The 18475-nt window shown below is 55.3% G+C and overlaps 1 protein-coding gene across 3 annotated transcripts in view; it reads right to left on the bottom strand.

The window, feature by feature from the left end:
- Positions 1-18475, bottom strand: part of CNTFR (ciliary neurotrophic factor receptor) — a 215123-nt gene that overhangs the window by 48925 nt on the left and 147723 nt on the right. For all 3 annotated transcript variants that reach the window (XM_068423190.1, XM_068423189.1, XM_068423188.1), the window contains one exon: positions 12127-12357. In XM_068423190.1, coding sequence (XP_068279291.1) covers positions 12127-12357 — 231 coding nt within the window. The remainder of the gene's footprint in view (positions 1-12126; positions 12358-18475) is intronic.

Genomic DNA, 18475 nt, shown 5'->3' with positions numbered 1-18475 from the left:
CACAGGCCATTACGTCCCTCCGTTCCTCTGTTGAGCCCAATAATTCGTGTTTGACTGAATCATCTTTCAGCGAGGCAGCCAGCCTTGCTCTGCAGATAACAAGCGACAGAGGAGCCACCGCTGCTTTTGGCAGTTTGTTCCAATGCTTAATCATTTTTTCTATTAAAAATACGAGCCTCATTTCTAATTTGAACGTGGCTGCGCTCAGCTTCCAGCCATTGGCTCTAGTTATGGCTTTGCTTGCTGGTTTAGTACCCAGTATCTTCTCTGCTTGGAGGTAATTACCAACGGGAGTCAGGGCATCTTTCCAGCTCCTTTTGAAGTCACTGAACACACTATTTTAAGTCTTTGTCCTTACAGCAGTCCCTCCTACTCCCTTTGCATCCTTCTGCACTTTTGCTAGTTTTCCAAAGTCCTTCTCAAGTTGCTCCTTCCACAACGTCCCAGGACTGATCTGTAAAAAGGTTAAAATTGCCTCCTCATCAGACACACACAGCATTTGGCAGAGCTGGCTCAGTCTTGGCTCCTAAAGCCCCAGGATGGTGTTTTTGGCCAGCCTGTCCCAATACAAACTCACAGTTTGCGCTGTCTCCATGCTGGCACCCTCCTGCAGGAGGTATCTTATGTGCGCTCTGCAATTTTGCTGGTTTTAGTCATAACTAAGCCCTGGAGGTGCATGGAAGCACAGACCTCACACTGCCACCAGCCCCGGCAGTGAGCTCACCCCAAGTGAGCATCATCCCCGAGGCTTGCTCCGATCCACCAGTCACCAGGAGACGGGGAAGCAAGGGAAGGGAATGCAGCAAAACGATGCCTGCACTGACTTTGTGAGCTTTGTGAGCTTTCCAATGCCCATGAAAAAGCCCACCACTCTTTTTTCACTTCCGAACAAAACCCTCAGCATCCTCTGCAGCCTGACACAGCAGCCCCCGCACCACCGCTAATGCAACGCTGCACCGCTATGGCAAAATCTGCATCCATGAACACTGCCTCGGCAGATAAAAAAGTGAGTGGTGTTTCTCCTCCTGAGCCCCCAGAGGCAATTGGAGCATTGCTGACGTGCTTATACTGCTCCACCAAGGCAAGCCTGGTTTGCAAAAGCCACTTGTCACCACTGGCACTTGCAGCAAGGAGCAGCCTGGTGTTCTTGCACAGTCCCCAAGCACCTGCTTTGCATTCATGTGAACTGCACAGATGGCCACAGGACCAGCAACCTCCCTCCATGGTCTCTTCTCCAGGAGGAGTTCAGGGATCTGATTTTGGAACTTATTTCACCACTTATGCCCAATGCTGCAGGTCAGTTGTAGGTAGAGGAATTGCCCCCCCACTAAGCTTCACAGCTCTGTCTCCCTGCTGCAGACCACGAGCTGCTGCAGACAGCAGAAGGGAAGTAGAATAAACTCACACACTGGCCAGCTATGCTAAGCCAGCTCTGTCTCACTTGGCCAGGCAGTGGGAGGAGGAGGAGGGACGGGAGGAAGGGCTTGATGATGGAGGCTGTGGCACAAAGGGGAGCATGTGTGGATGTTGCCCACAGGTGATGCCTCTGGGCTGGCTGCCTGTGAGCTGTCCTGCTCCACCACACGATGCAGAGGCATCGAGTCCTGTGTGACCAGAGCGTGCTGCTTCTCCGGGGTGGGCTGCGTCGGGTGGGAGCCCTGGGGTAGGAGGGCCCAACCCAGCACACCCCAGTTGGGAAGCCAGGTAGGGTGAGGAGCACACTGAATCACCAGTCTGGTTTCTAAGCACAACTGTGTGGCTTTGGGAAATCCCTCCCCAGACTGTGCCTCAGTTTCCCCTTCTGCCTTTTCATTGAGGTTCTGACCCCTCTGCTCCCCACAGAGCTGGGGCTCTTCTCTCCGTCAGGGAGGGGAATGGGAGGTGGTAGGGGCTGCCCTGTGTCACCAGTGCAGCACTGAAATCTGGGTCCCTGGGTTTCAGTGGGGGCAAGGGAGGAAGACGAGGAAGAAGCTGATGAGGCCAAAGAGCATTTGCAGAGCGTGGCTGTACCTGTCTGGTGACTCAGGGGAGTCATGCACAGAGGGAAGGGGAAGTGGCTTAGGTCCAAATGCAGAGAGCGGAGATGAATCCAGCACTGGAGGACTGAGTGTTAAGAAAGCAACCAGGAGCCAGAAACGCGCCTACAACAGCCAGAGACCCTCCACACCAGGGTCCCCTCTTTGCAAAGGCACGCTCAAACCTGTTACACACTGTCTTTCAAGCAACAGAGCTGCCTGCCGGGCCGTGCAACGCTGTACACGTTGGGATGCTGCAGCAAGTGGGCAGCGATGCGCAGGTATGCATAGGCAGGTCGCTGTGCTGCGGAGCACCAGTGCCCACACAGACACGCCTGCACAGGACCCTTGCCACCCAGCACCCTCCGCTCTGTGCTCAGACAAATGCCCGTGCAGCACCAGACGCTTCGGGCTCTAGGCACTGGCTCAGACCAACTCAGGTTGCACAGCGTCCAAAGAGCGGCCGAAAGGCAGAGAGCTGCCCTCAGCCCTCTGCTTTCTTCTGTGACTGAGAGGGTAGGGCACGTGCACCTGCGACACGCGACAACCCACGCCGTGCAAGGCTGCTCCTCGTGGAACGTGCACTGCGTTGGGGTGTGCTCAGCACGAAGCCACACACACTTATGAGGCTGTGGCAAGGAAAAACATCTGGGGTTGGGAGCACTCAGAACAAGGCTGCCCAACGTGAGCAAAAACACAGCACCAAGGTCTCAGCTCCGGCTCCTAACCTCCCTGTGGTTTCCTGGCACCAAGTGATCTCCTGGCCTCCAGAGATGGACAGCAGCATCCACATCCTCTCCCTACACATCTGAGCTCAGCCACGCAGGACACCAAGCTTCCCCTGTGGACCTGACTCTGGTCCAGCCCCGGTTCCACGGTCGCTCTCTCCTCCACATCTCTCAGTTGGGGCACACTGCAGCAGCGCGGAGCCACCACTGATCCCTGATGCACGAGGGTCTGTGCAGGCGCTGCTGGGCTCCGGCTCTTCACATTCCCAGAGCGACACCGAATTTCCCCGTGCTGCTCGGCACAGCAGGCTGTCACCGCTCACTTGCTTTCGGCAAACATCCCGTGCCCCTCTCCCTCCTCTGCACCACTGGCAGTCAGGCTGCCCAGCCTACTGCCCGGCTAGCTGGCGGGCAGAGGGACGAATGGCCTGCCCTTAGCCATATCTGCACTCAGCAGGCCGTGCACATCTCCTGTCAGCGCAGAGAAGACCATCCTGGAGAGAAAACAAGCAGCCATCACCCTAGGGATGGTATCATAAACCATTTTAATAAGGCATTTTGCTCCCCCTCCCCACCATCCCAACTCATGCAAACACTGTCTTGTTTAGTTGGCAGCAAAAGATAAAGACCCTCAGGGAGCAGAGGAGGGGGAAAAAAGGGACATCTGTTTAGAGCATTTCTACTGCGTGGTTCTCCCAGGCTATTTCTATCTCTTCTTGTCAAAATTTATCAACTGCGTAATTGTTTAAACAGCATTAAAGTGCTTGGAGCAAGAGCAACTGGAAGTTGTCCTGCAGTTGCCTCTGGTACCGATGCTGACAGCTTGGAAGGGGACTGGGGAGAGAAGGGTTCCATTGGGCATGGGAACCCTCTGACTCCTTTTCTGGGGGGGAGACACCACCCCGTCCCGGTAACAGGAGGAAAATAATCTCATTTTATTCCCAGTGCCCTTCCCTGCTTTCCAGCCCCAAGACTCTCCTCCCTCGCCTCTCCTCCCCGCCCTGACCTGCTGTTAGCACACATTTACTCTGCTGAATTATTTACAGCATACACACCGGCTCGGGAAACCATAGCTAATGACAATGTCTTTCACACTGAAGTACACTGGATCCTGCCCTCACCCTGCTGAGCCCTCGGCTGGGACCTTACTGCCTGCCCAGGCCCTGCTGCAGCTCCCGGCCAGTGATTTTGGAGAGGGATGGAGAAGCACTGGGAGCTGGGAAAAGACAAGGATTTGTTGCTGCCTGCCATCGCCTCTCCTTCCAGGTGGCAAGATGGGGCTACAGAAGGTCCCCACCACAGAGTCTTCTCATCTCTGGGGAGACAACCTGGCCTGGGTCCCTGCAGACACAGGCACATGTGGCTGGTGACATGTACCCCATGCTGCTGACAGCGGTGCAGTTTCTTTTTCCACCATCATCTGGAAAGCAGACCGTGATTTTTTTCTTAAGTGTCACAGCCGCGTGGAGCTGTGGGTGGAGAGGGAAAGGCAGCACCCACACGCGGAGCATCCACACCTTTACTCTTTGCCCGGTGCCTGCAGTGACAGGAGGTAGCCACATCCCCTCCCAGCACCCTCAAAGCCGAGGACCCACCGCCGGCCAGCCGCAGGAAGCTTGCACCAAATATTTTGACAAGGGGCACTTAGGAGCAGCCGAGACGAAATCCTTCCTGGCGCAGAGGCCAGTGCAAACAGAGCGCCGTGCCACCAGCGTGTCCCCTCTGTTTCCCCTCCTCCCCTGGCATGCACTGTCCCAGCCTGCGGCCAAGGCGGCTTTGTCCTCCCAGCCCCAGGCATCCCTAATTCCTGGCACAGGGAACCTGGGGTTGTGGGAAGCTGTTTAGACTGGACTTGGGCTTCTTTAATTACCGGGCTGGTTTTGTCATGGTAGGGAGGATAAACAAACCTCAGGAGAGCATGACCAGGCTGTGCTGCCACCCGCCTGGGACACTGGATGCTGGTGCTGCACGCAGCCTTTGGCATTCGTGCTAGGTGAAGATGGGGAGGGTTTCCCAGTCAAGCTGCCAAGCCCCAAAGCCCTTTTTCCCTCTTCTCCAGCCCGGCAGCTGCTGGGACGGGGCAGGGGGCAGAGCCAGGTCACTCGCCCATCGCATCCCATGAGCTCATCCCCAACGCTGCTGCAGGACGGGATGTACAGGGAGCCTTTGGGCTTGTTTCACACCTAGATCTAAAGCTTGGGACCCTGCCAGGTGCTCACCAAGGAGGTCTTTGCACCTGGGAGCACCCTCTCTCTGATGGACACTCCATCCCTGGCTCTGGCTGGTCATCGGCAACCCCAAGGCTCCCCCATCTTTGCCCTGAGGAGTGGGCTGGCAAGGGGGTGACAGTCTCCACTTCTCAGTGCCCTCATGCCATGTGATGCCCCTGCCGTGACTCTGGCGAAGGTCGAAGCTATGAGCTCTCCATACCACCCAACCTGGCACGAGCTCATCAGTCGCCAGGGTCAAGCGTGGGGCCACATCCCTTCAGGTACCAGTGGGGACGCACCACGGGATGCGGAACCCCGCACGCGTTGGCCGCCTCCTGGGCATGCTCTTCCCTCAGGCAGGGGCTCTGCAGGCCACAGAATCGGGGAGGCCAGGGCAGAGCCGCTGGCGCTGCAATCCTGCGCTGCGGCACCTAATAAATGCCACGTGCCGCTCCGCTCGCCCCGCTGCCGCGCGCTCCCCGCTGCCGCCAGCAAAGGGGGGGGGCCCGCAGGGATGGAAGAGGGGATATTTTTATTGTTTCTGACACCGGCTGCCCCAGATTATCATATTTTACGTAGCGAGCCAAAGAAGCATCACTCTGCTATGCTGCAGCTGGGCAGGCTGCCCAGCCCGGCGAGGGGAAGGGCGGGAGGGACACGGCGGGGCGCGGGTGTGTGCACGTGCGGGTGCGAGCGTGCGGGCGCACGCGGGGCCACAGGCACCACTTCGCCGGTCCCTCCCCGCCGCGGCACGGCAGCGTGCGTCCTGACACACGGGGCGGAAAGGTTGCCCGCTGCCTGCAAACGTGTTTGTTTTTCCAGCCCGCCTTCTAATTCGATCAGGACTAATTGTGTTTGGGAGCGCGGTGGGCTTTTTGGGGTGGGTTTTTTTTTTTTTTGCCTTCTCCTTAAAAAAGCAGGGATGGCAATTTGCATATGGTCACCCAGCGTGCCTTTCCAGGTCCCAGCCGGGCCAAGACCTGAAATCTGGGCACAGGTAGTGAAGTTTGTTGAGTTTTCTCAGCCATGAGCTGCTCGGCGCAGAGAGGCGGCGACTGGAGAGCATGCGTGCCTCGTGAAACAAAGCCGAATTTCGATGGACGGGGCACTCTCCCATTCTGGTTGACCCTGTCTGCAATGGTCCCTTCCCACAGCTTTCAGGAACTGGGGGGGGTGATGCTTGGCCGTGAAGCACCCCAGAGCCATTGCACCTACGCAGCCCCCAGCACCGTGGGCATGTGGGGAAAAATCAACCACATCCAAAGCAATAAACCCAACAGCTTTGGGGTCCATCTCCTGATGCTGGAACATCATCAGCCACATGCTTAAATTTATTAGCTCCATCCCTGCCATAGGTTTGGTCTAGGTTAATGTAGTCCTGCCCCACTCACTGCCTGGGCACAGCCTTGGGGCTGACCTTGCACGGGGCCGTCCCCGAGGGGCAGGAGGACATTTGGAGGGCGAGAGGGATGAATCGCAGGGGCGGGCGCTGCTCCCTGCCAGCTGGCCCTGGTGCCAGGGAACGGTCGCAGTCATGTTTAACTTGCTGCTCTCGAAATAGCCTCAGTTTACACGGCCGCGGGAAGGGATTGGATAAGTTCATAGGGGAAAAATCCATCAAAAGGGCTTTTACAAAAAAAAAAACAAAAAAAACCAAGCCCTGCATCACAGATTGCTGGACACGAGCAGGGAAATATCTGCACGCGCTGACCCTGAGCCCGTGCTTCTCCATCAGCATCCGTGCCAGCGGCAGGAGCACTGGCCGGAGCAGTGGTACCCTGCTCCCAGGCAGAGGCATCCTCGCTGCTGGAGCCAGCCAAACATCTGTTTTCCCAAGCTGGCATGTCGGCAGTGCCCTCCTGCAGTTCTTCCCATCAAATCAACCTACAGAGGCAGGCGGGCAGACACCAGTCACTGGCACTGCCTCCCTCTGCTGTTTAGGCCATGCCCTTCATGAGATGCTCACACCTGCCCTGATGCTCCGTCCCTCTCCTGGGGAGATGGATGTGCATGTCTTACATGGAGAGGTTGTTACCTTTTTTGTTTCTTCTTTATTTTGGATGGGTGAAAAAGACAAAAAGTTATAAAAACATCGAAAAAAAAGATGCAAACTACAGTCCAACCCTCCGGTTGCAGCTGGAGCCCAGCTGGGAAGAAAGGGACTTCTAAGGCAGAGAAAAGGGAGGCTCTGATTATTTATTAGTGGCTGATGTTTGATCGTTTGCTAATCAGGCCAGAGAACACACTCGGGCTCTCCCGGCCTCCCTGCTCACATGTGGTTCCTGTTGCTTTGCCCCTTCTCCCCCCCCCGCCCCCCCACCCCGCTCTGCTTTTGCTTTGTTTGTTTTTCTGTTAATTTGGTTGTTTTTCCATGTTGTTTTCTGTCAAACCGCATGTTTTTTCCCCTTTCTCTCGCCAGCCGCTGCAGTGACAGACGCGGAGGGAGGAGGCCAACGCAGAGCTGCTTGCCCTCTGCCAGCCCCTTTCCCACCATCGCCCGGGAAGCAGCGATGCCCACGGGGCAGGGCTGGGGCTGGCACCTGGCTACGAGCGCCCCTGCCACCACTGCAACGCGCAGGGCAACTCCACTGCCTGCATCCTGACCTGCGTACCTGCTGCTAGAGGGGATTTTTCTGTGTTTTCTCTCCCACGCAGATCCCATCCCTGCCTCCACCCCAGCCCACCGGGCAGCAGCCCCGTTAGGCAGCAGGCAGAGTGATGGGGGTCAGCAGCACAGGCAGCAGCGCTTGGGCATCCCCAAAGCAGGGCAGAAGGGCGGAAGAGGGGCAAACAGGCAGAGCCAGCAGGTCAGGATGAAGATAAGCAGGTTAGAAAGGGATGGAGAGATGGGAGCAGAAGGACAGACGCCCGCCCTGGCTGCTTCCCTCCCTCCCCTCCTTGCACACAAGGCCTCCCCGCTCCCATGTGCGCTCTCCGGCTTCTGGCAGCCTTTCCGCCGCGCGTTTCCACTCCTCTCTGGCCCATTAGCAGTATTTTTATAACATTCTGTAATGCACAGAGCTGTGTGCCAAACCTCAAGAGCACATTATTTCCCAACGTCTTTGTTATATCCATCCCCGGGACCTCTGGCCGCGCGTTTCCAAACGCAGAGCTGTGGCTCATGGGGGCAGTTGGGAGCCCAGCGCTGTGCTCCTGGTACCCAGAGCCTTCCCCTCCCTCCCGCCTGCTCCCAGTGACCAGCCCCAGCCTCATTCCAGGGATACCTGGTGTGCAAAAGCCCCCAGCCCCATTGCTTGCTGCTTCTGGCCACGCTCGGGCATCCACTGCTCTCCAGGCTGCAGGGCAGGTGATCCATTGGAGATAAACACGGAGCATCCTGGTTGCTCTCCTGTGCTTCACCCCCTGCTCAGCTGCCAGAAAAAAAGGAGGCAGAGCAACACGTCGCTGCTCAAAGTCTCCTGGAAGAAGCTGCCCTGGAGAAGTGCCACCTTCTTCTGGGCTGGTTTGTGCTTCACATCCCGGAGATGGGTGATCTGGGACCCTTAGGGAAACACAAGCCTGTGGGCCCTTCCTCCTCTCCAAGATGGACCCTCCATCCCTGGTCACCCCATCCCTGGATGCACACTGTCCCCACTGCATGTGCACCAGTGTCCCCATCTCTGCAGGGGACAAGACAGCCCAGTTACCCCCGCTCATGTGCGCTCCGCTGGGTGCTGCTAGGCTCCTGGACATGCTACCCATGATGTGGACCTGGGTGTCAAACCCCCCCCGCCAAGAACCAGCTGAGCTATCCACGTCCTCCTGATTGCCCGATGAAGCACATTGATGAGACACATTCTTTATGCTTATTTATGCAGCATCCTGGCCCCTCCAGCATGAAATCCCCACTCCAGAAATCCTGGAGTCCTCCTGCAGCCACTGCCGTGTCCCACCGGAGCTCCCTGCTCCTTCTGGGCCACAGCCATTACGGGAAACACCACTGAGAGTGGTCTGAAGGCCGATGCCGAAGCTCCTCCATCCCTCCCAGCAGCTCCCCTTTCAGCACAGTCTGATCCCCTTTAGCCATTTCCTAAGCCATGTTCCAACTCGCGTTCTAATCCACATTTTCTCTGGTTTAACTCATAATTTCCCATGTGGCATCATAGCAAATACTTCACTGAAGTCAAGACAGATTATATCGACCACATTTCTGGGCTTAGGAAATCAGTTCCCCTATCAAAGAGAGAAATCAGGTTAATCTGGTGTGATATATCCCTGGCAAGTCCCCCTTATATTTTTCTCCCATTTTCCATTTGTCTCCACATCTTTAATTGCTCCCTCTTCCAAGCGTGCCCCACCACCCTGCTGTGCTGTGGGGTCAGGATGTCTGATTGGGATTTTTCCTTCTCTCAAGCACAGGAGACACATCGCCTTGCCCCACAGCACCAGGTACCACCAGTGACCTCTCAGCTGCTAACGAGCCCTGCTAATGAACAGGAGATGTCCTCACCTGGGGATGAGATGCTCCCCAAACCTTTAATAGATCATTTTCTTTGAAGATGCCCACATGGTGGAGGATCGTCTCCAGGTTTTACCCTCCCTCCTTTCCCCGAGCCTGCGCTGCCCTCGCTCTCAGCATCGCCGCTCAGACCCGGCGGGGTTCATTCGGTACCGGCCTCTGCTGAGCTTACCTTTAATCTCCTCTGAAACCTGGCTGCACAGCCAGCTCCGCTCTTCTCTCCTCGTTCGCTCCGTACGTAAACGGCTAACCCCCCTTTTCATTTCCTCTGCAAGGTCTCGCTCAGCTTGACTCCTGGCAGGTCTCCCTTTATCCCTGCGCTCGCTGACCCCCACGATGGAGCTCGCTTTGCTAATTTACACCCTTCCCCGGTCCTCACAGCTTCTCCACTCCCTCCCCACACCCTTCCTGCAGCACTGTCCACCCAGGAGCACCCGTACCTCGGCTGGGGGGCACACTCCAGGTACCGTCATTTATTTAATGACAACCCCAGCACTTCGCGTGTGGCCCCCCAGCCCCTCGCTCCCGCTGCCGTCATCTTTCTTGTTGCCCCAGTAAGAGGGGAAAGCGCAGGCACAGGCCTGTTTTCATTTAACTTCCCATGCAATTGAAACGAAACGAATCCAAGATCCCTCAAATCCCAGGTTTGGGCTCCCAGTGTGCTTAGCTGCAGCAGGGATGGTACCACAGCGCCGTGCTGCAAACCTCCCGTGAGCTGCCCATCTCCATCTCCATCCCCATCTCCGACCCCATCTCTGTACCCTCCTGGGATGCTCCCAAATCCGCTCCTCCGCAGCAGCCTGCGCACCTCCAAGCAGTCAGTCATGCCCTGCAGAGGCAGGAAAGTTGGGGGGGTGCAGGCAGGGGCTGAGGGTGGCAGTGCTGGGAAAAGAAACCTTGCAGAGAACATTAAATTAAAATCCAGGCAATTAAATTAATTACCACTAAAAGCGCCTCACCTGATTAGCTCCTTGCATACTTAATTGCATTAACACTGGGCACTCACTTATTTACTTGTCGCCCTCTCTCCCGGGGCTGGTGGCCCCTGCAGCATCCGACCGGGTTCCTCAGCTGCCTGGTGCTCAGGGGGGCTGTGAGCTGCCAGCTAAACGGGAACACGTGGTAATAGGAAACAGCAGGATTTAGGCTCTAACGCTGAGCTATTCCCACGGGTCCCTGAGCGGATTGACAGGGATTACTATTAGCGAGGTGCTTAGCAGATGGAAGAGCCATTGCAAAGTCACGGTGATGCCACAGCTGCAGAGGAGACGGCTGGAGGCTGCAGCCCCCTCCCCGGTCCCCTTGTTTCCTCCAGACCTAGGCTGCAGCCCCCTGTGCACTGGCACAGCCTGGGACCTCTCCCCAGAAGGGGTCTGGTGAGCACATGCCAAGCAGAGGAGCTTGCACAGCCTCCTCCTGCTGCTGCCTGCTCTGCACCCAGCTTCTGCCTTTCCTGCCCCCAAACAACCTGTGAACACCTCCTCACCCCGACAGCACGGCTGAGAGGCCCCTGACTCATCTGCCCCTGCCTTTTTGTCTGCTGTGCTCCCAGCCCTGACACCTACACTGCTGTACCCCCCACCCTGTGCTGACTGCTCCCCCCTCGCCTGCTTCTCACATTGCCTTTCAGCTTCGTCCAGCACCCCTTCCCCTTGGCCCACATGCCACGATCCCTCCCAGCAGACCCTAAACCATGAGTTGGACACCATGCAGCATCCCTGAAATTCGGATTTCTTCAGTCTGACCGACAGATGCAGTGAGCCCCTCCTGCCTGATTTGCAGGGCTCACGCAGGCCATGGCTGGTCCTCCTGTGACCCTCTATCCCTGGATCACAGTCTAGGATGGAAACACCACGCTGACTCTGATGCAAGGTGCGGAAGGTGAGACAAGGAGCAGTGAAAGGCTCTGCTGTGTCTTCCAAACCCGGGAACGTACAGCCACCCACATGATGCATACCCAGCTGGTGGGGCTCCCAGCTGGTGCCTCACAGCATCCTCTGCAGCAGTTACCATCCCACAGCCAGCTACATTGGCTGGTGCTCCCAAACACCCACCGCTGCCAATTGCAGACGCCGTGCTGCGAAACACACTGTTGCTATCAGCTGTACAAACACATCAGCCCACCAAACACACAGCTGCTATCAGCTCTCAGCATTGTGTGAAATATAGCACAACTCTTATCTCCCGCACCGAGACCTGTGAATCAACGCATCTCGAGCCTAAGGTATGCGAAATCCTGGGAAACGTGCAGCTGCCCTCCAACACACCTGTACACAGGGGCTCTGCGAGCACACAGCAACTGCCACCACCTTTTGGCTGCTCCTCTGAAACAACCATGTTGCAGTAACCCCAGCCAGGACTTCTCCTTCTGAGCTGCAATCCTCTCTGACAGCTCAGCCCCAACTCTTTCCACCTGCAGAGATGGTGGTCGTGGCACTGGGCTGGATGGAAAAAAAATATCCCTTCCCAAATTATTCCTGGGGCATCATTTCATCTAGTGGCTTTGATGCAAATTTTGAGGCAGGAAGGGCTGATTCCAGCATTGTGCTGCTGGGATTAGTACACTGTGGGGAGCTCGTATGGTGGGACGCAGCAGTCAACCATATATATGGACAGTACAGGGGTTGGCATGGTAGGAGGGGGCTGTGAGGGGTCAATATGGTAGCATAGAGCATGGCTTTGTCCCACCCACTGTCACACATCAGGGTACTCACTTCCCACCCTCAGGTAGGTCTGGTATTTGAGGTGCCAGGAGGAGCCCTCGTAGCAGGAGTACTGGCCGCTCTGTGTCAGGTCGACATTCTTCAGGATCAGGTAGGACCCGTTCAGGTGGGACTCATCGATGTCGGTGCCATTGGCCGTCCAGGTCACAGCTGCGTCCCAGTCCATGGAGCCACATTTCATGGTCACATCTGCACCTACCCGCTCATACTGGATGTGGCTGTCTGTGGGGAGGAAGAGGAGAAAACCAGGTGAGCTTGGAGCCCCATGGGCAGGGCTGCCTTGGAAATAGCATCTTACCATCAATGGCATAAGAAGTGAAAGGACCGGAGCATGGACTGACACTGTGTTGGTGGCCAGGGAAGACTAAGTTCTTCTCCTGGCTCTGATAATGATTTAAACTTAGATCAGAGTGAATCAGCTGGCAAGGACCAGGGGATCAGGACTCACAGACCACCTCCATCTCACAAGATGCTTTCCTCTGACCTTCACCTTAGAGGAGACATGTCAGGGCTGCACCAGCCCAATGCCTCACAGCACAGACAGGCGCTCACACCAGCAAGTCGTTGCCACTCTTGTATCTACGTAGCTTGTTGCAGGATGCAAACCAAACGCAGACATCAGAAATTCCCAGCAGGTAAGTGACAGAGCCCCAGGACTTGTCACCAGCAAACTCAAGTTATTTACTAGCAGAGGTGGGGCAGCTTCCCTTGCATTCCCTGCCCAGGAAATCGGGTGGGAGGATTGCAACCTAACCGTGCCGTGCTGTGGAACGGGACAGCTGCTTAGTGCGTGCTATGCTGTTCGTCCCCCTGCCTGACTTTCCTTCTCTCTCTACAATAACATGATGCCTTGCTGAGCTGTTTGATTTAGCATCTTGCGAGTGGGGCAATACAGCTCATTGGGCACCAGCTGCCTAATTGAATTTTCTCAGGCTTCTGGACAGGAGCTCGAGCTGACTTTCATTAATGATCCTTAGCAATTGAATGTTTCCCGTGTTGCTACACTGGCTGTGCTGAGCTGTGTGTGGCAAGGATAAAACCGTGTGTGTGTGTGCATGACACGGGGTGAAGCAGGACAGGTGGGTGAGCAGGGGATGAGGTTCTTTCAAGGCTTCATCAAGCCTTTGTGCACACACAAGGGTGGTTCAGTTCTCAAAATACTCCTGGGTTTCAAAAACATGCTTGACAAAGTGCCTCCTCCCAAGGAAACCGAGCAGCCCTGACACAGGAGGAAAGTCCTTGCAAGGATTTATAGCAGCTAAAGATCAGGAGACCAAAGGTGAGAACAAGCCATCAGATGTGGCAGTAGAAGACGTCACCGGTGAAGTTTGACAGAGGTCAGAGCTGGATCAGAGCTGCCCAACGCTCTCGTAACTCACAGGGAAAAGGGGGTCGAGGCAGTGAGAGAAGGCAGAGTACTGCTGAGGCTGTCAGGGCAGCCAAACTACAGAAGAATACCATGGTACAGACCCACGAGGCAGTAACACTGTGTTGATAAATGCACAGGGATGCACACAGGGAAAATGAAGCCTTGCTTCCCTTACATACTCACAGCTCCAAATGAGCTGCAGCCTCCATAGAAACATATCTTGGAGTCATCACGCTCACTTCCCTGAAAACATCAGCTTAGCAGTGACCGAAAACACAAACCCAACGCTAGGAATTATTCAGAAAGGGATTGAGAACGAAATGGAAAGCGCTGTACCCTCAAAGCTGTGCACAAATCTGTCCCCGTGCCGTTAGGAGTACAGTTCAGCTGAAAACAGAGCGGAGAAAGGAAACGGGAATAGCAAAGGCTGGAAACTGCCCCTGCATAAGGATGGCTCAGGCTCGATCCCTTCATCCGTAAAAGGAGCAACTGAGCAGAGACATGATGGACACCTAAGCAATGACGAGTGACATGGAGAGGACAAATAGAGAAGGACCGCTTGCTCTTTTTCCTAATAAAATCAGGGGCAGCAAATGAAAACAAGCAAAGGAAAGTGCTTCTTCGCATAAAGTGTGATTAAATTACAGAAACCCATGTCCATCAGATGCTGTGGATGTCAACATTTGGGAGAAAATAGCAATTAAGTGAATTCACAGCAGAAGACACCACCCAGGGCGGTAAAACACTGAGCTGCCCAGTGAGCCCGGGGAGACTGCAGGCAGCAGATTGTGGGGAGGGACGGGAGAAGCATGCCCGTGCTTGTCCTGCTCTCTTCTTCCTCTCTAGGCATTAGCTCCTGGGTCCCGTTGATAGGTGAGACCACATGGGCATGATCCAGCCATTCTTTGTGTGAAAGACCACAGCCTGAGCCCATCTGCAAAGGAGACAGCCCCAGGGCGAAGCTGGCCCTGAGGACTCCCTGGTAGGTCTGAGTCCCCCTGCAGATGGTCTGTCAGGACACCTACTTCTGAGAGGCAAACAGCACCTTTGGGGATGCTATCCCTGCTGGGAAAGGGGGTGCTAAGAATAGGTGGGGAAAAATTGGGTTGTAGCGAGTAAGATGCTGGTGAGATGCCTCAGGATCATCTCAGACACTAAGCCAAGGGTGGGAACCTTTGAGAAACTGCACTGATCAGGCGAGTGTGTTTCAAGTGTCTTAAAAAAGCTTAGCGCATATACTGACCAGCAGAAAGAGGGGACAGCATCTAAGCTGAGGTACCTCTGTGAGCAGGAGTAGATGGAATGGGCCCAGACAAACAGGCAGATAGGCAGAAGTGTGGAAGAAGATGGATGGGTGGACGGATGAATGAACGCGTGTGATTGCAGACAGATGGACAGCTGGCTGTCTGGGCACAGATGGGATGGAGGGAAGAGTATGAAGATGAAAGGATGGATGACTATGCAAGTGGATGGATGGATGGATGGACGGACGGACGGATGGGCAGGCATATATGGGGATGCAGAGATGTGTAAGAGGATGGAGGGATAAGCATATAAGCAGCTGGCTGGCTGGCTGCTTATGTGGATGGAGGGATGGGTGGACAGATAGGTGGACAGGTTGAGGGAGGGAGGGATGGAAGGACCAATGAATGGCAGTGGTGTTGGGTGGATGGTTGGCTGTTTGAACGGCTGTGGATGTGAATGGATGGGTGGATGGACAAATGGATAGATGGATAGATGGATGGACAGATGACCAGGCAGATGGGTGGATAGACAGATACAGATAACAGAGCTAAAGTAAGAGTCCCAGCACCTTAGACAAGTTCTCCAATTTCTTCTAATGCATAAGGTAAAGATATTTTCTCTTCCCCTTTCCTGATGGCTTACAAAAGGCCATTGACTCTCTTGGCCTTACACTTGGAGATCTGCTTGGCAGAGACACTGGAGATGCTGCACCACTCACCAGCCTTCCGTTGAGAAATGCTCAGTGCAGCAATGGACCCACAGACCTGCCTGCCTTGCCTGGCTCCTGCTTGCCTGGTGCCTAGCCCCAGGAAAGGTTTGAGAGCGGGGAAAAGCTCTGGGCTGCCCAGCTCTGCTTCTCACAACTGTTGCTGAGAGCTTGTCTGTAGCTGGTGGCAGCAGGACTAAGCTGGGAAAGGGGAAAAGGCACCTTGAATTATTTCCTATTTGTCCTTAAACACAGTGCAAACATGTTGGCAGTCATTCAGAAGGGCTGAGGGAGCCATTCCTGGAAGACAGGTATTTGAAAGCAATGTTCCTTTCCAAGGCAATGATTTAAGGCCCCTGAGGAAGGAGAAACCCAAAGCACAGCTTCAGAGGAGGTGTTTCTCCCAGCTGGGTTTGCTGAGGCTCTTACTGGAGCCAAGCCATGTCCCCACATCCCTCCTGCCCTGTGCCAGGTGTAGAAGTCCCACCCAACCACACTGCCATGTGAACGCATGGCAGCCCCTTTGGGAAGGGGCACTATGCGGACAGCCCTCTCCCCCCCCCACCGCTGGAGCAGCCCTGTCTTGCACTTGGACACCAGTTCTGCTTTAGGATGGGGATGGGCAAGCGTGACCAGAGGTTTTATTGGGAGCCTCCACTTCCTGTAGACTGGGTATGGGCAGGACCTCCCCCCAGCCCACCCAGAGCCTCACGGCTCCCTCGTGCAGGGAGGGGAGGGAGGTTTGTCCACCCTCCTGGTCATCACATCACTGGTAACACATGGGATCGATGACCAAGATGGTGCCTGTGCTGCAGGGTCAGCCCTGCTGGATGGACATCGACTGGTGGCACGGGCAGAACGAGGGCCAAGAGCCAGGGGCTGCAGCTCAGGAGGTCTGAGCTGGACATGGAGGAAAATTTATTCTCCAGGAGAGTGGTGCAGCGCTGGGACAGGTACCCACAGAGAGGGGGGATCTCTGTCCTTGGAGGCTGTCAGGGCTCTGTTGACAAAGCCATGGCTGGTCTAGTCTACTGTTGAGGATAGTCCTTTTCTGAGTGGGACACTGGACTAGACACCTCCAAAGATTCCTTCCCACCAACACGGCTGTGGTCACTGGCTAGAAGTGATGCTTAGAGATGTTGCCCTGCCCCTCCACCATCCTGCTTCTCCACAGTATGGTGCTTTTGGGTTGGGTGACAGCACACACGATGGAGAGGTTGTGATGCTGCACCCCAATCAGCAACATGCCTCTGAGCATCCAATCCCACCATGCGCCACATCCTCTGCCACAGCACAGCACACCAGCCAGGCACAGCATGACTTATGATATAAAGTCCCAGAGTTGGAGAGGAGCGCCGTGGTGATGCATAACGAGGGCAGAAATTACAGCTTTACCCACAGCCCTGCAAAGCCGCAGTGGAGGGTAGAACAGGAGCCACCACAGGACAGACACACACAGCTCCCAGTGGTGGACTTGGGGCAGCTTGATGAGTTGTAGGCTGCTTTGCTGCCTTCCTAGCAATGATGAGTGACAACTTGACAGCATGATCTGTGCAACTGCAACATAATAGGGACCAATGGAACAGCGGTCCAGCGGAGAGACATGGAGGGAAGATGAGATGAAGCAACTGAGATGCAGAGCCCATGGGAATGTATTTGATGCTTCCGAAACCCACCCGGCTCAGCTGGAGATCCTCAACAGAAATATCATCCTCATTTTCCTTCTCAAGGAATCTTGACCTGCATCAGGACTGCAAGGGCAACAACACAGGGAAATCCTGCAAACCGAGGGCTGCCCTGGCATGCACCATGCTGTGAAAGAGCAAAACTCCTCTTGGGACCCTCCATCTCCACTGGCTGCTCTCCTGTTCCCACGGAGGCTCCCACCTTGCCAGCGTGGGCAGCTGCCAGGGCAAGTGTGCCGCTGGGCACTGCCCTGTCCAGCATGTATGGAGCCACGCCACGGATGCGGCCCCAGAGGTCTGTGTCCACATGCCTAAGGGGTCTTTTGAACAGCAAGTGGAGGAAACTCGTCGCTGTGAGGCCGCACCTCAAATACTGTGTGCAGTTTTGGGTCCCTCACTACAAGAAAGACATTGAGGTGCTGGAGAGAGTCCGGAGAAGGGCAACGAAGCTGGTGAAGGGTCTGGAGCACAAGTCTTGTGAGGAGCGGCTGAGGGAACTGGGGGTGTTTAGTCTGGAGAAAAGGAGGCTGAGGGGAGACCTTATCGCTCTCTACAACTACCTGAAAGGAGGTTGTAGTGAAGTGGGTGTTGGTCTCTTCTCCCAGGTAACAAGTGATGACAGGACTAGAGGAAATGGCCTCAAGTTGTGCCAGGGGAGGTTTAGATTGGATATCAGGGAAAATTTCTTCACAGAAAGGGTTGTCAAGCGTTGGAACAGGCTGCCCAGGGAAGTGGTTGCATCCCCATCCCTGGAGGTATTTAACAGACATGTAGATGTGGTGCTTAGGGACATGGTTTAGTGGTGGACTTGGCAGTGCTGGGTTAACGGTTAGACTTGATGATCTTAAAGGTCCTTTCCAACCAAAACGATTCTGTGATTCTGTGTGATTCTGTGAAATGGAGAAGATAGATAGATAGATAGATAGATAGTTTGCATTCCCAGCACTGGTGCTCACCGCAGCTCCTCAATGAGGCTCTTTGTGCCAGGGCCCATGGGGAGTCAACCTCCAGCATGCACTCCTGGGGCCAAAACCATCCTCACCATCACAGGGATTTGCAGGCAGACTGTTTTCCCTGGATCCCTCTGCCCAAATGCACTGTGGGGTTGCGCCTGGCATAAGCAGAGCGAGAGCAAAAGGAAGGCACCAAAGTATTTTTGGGGACAAACACAAGCGCTCTTCTCCTCTGCAGGATGCACAGCCTCTGGCTCTGCCCCTCTTTTGCAGATGGGGAAACTGAGGCAGCGAGAAAGGACATGTCCCCACTTCCCCCGACAGCACAAGCGCTTCTGCAGTGGGATGGGGAATTACATACGTGCCTTCAGACAGAGGGGCC

This window comes from Nyctibius grandis, chromosome Z (genome assembly GCF_013368605.1).
Source record: "Nyctibius grandis isolate bNycGra1 chromosome Z, bNycGra1.pri, whole genome shotgun sequence".
Lineage (NCBI taxonomy): Eukaryota > Metazoa > Chordata > Aves > Nyctibiiformes > Nyctibiidae > Nyctibius > Nyctibius grandis.
The sequence above is the reverse complement of the archived record's forward strand: the minus strand, read 5'-3'. Positions and strand labels throughout refer to the sequence as shown.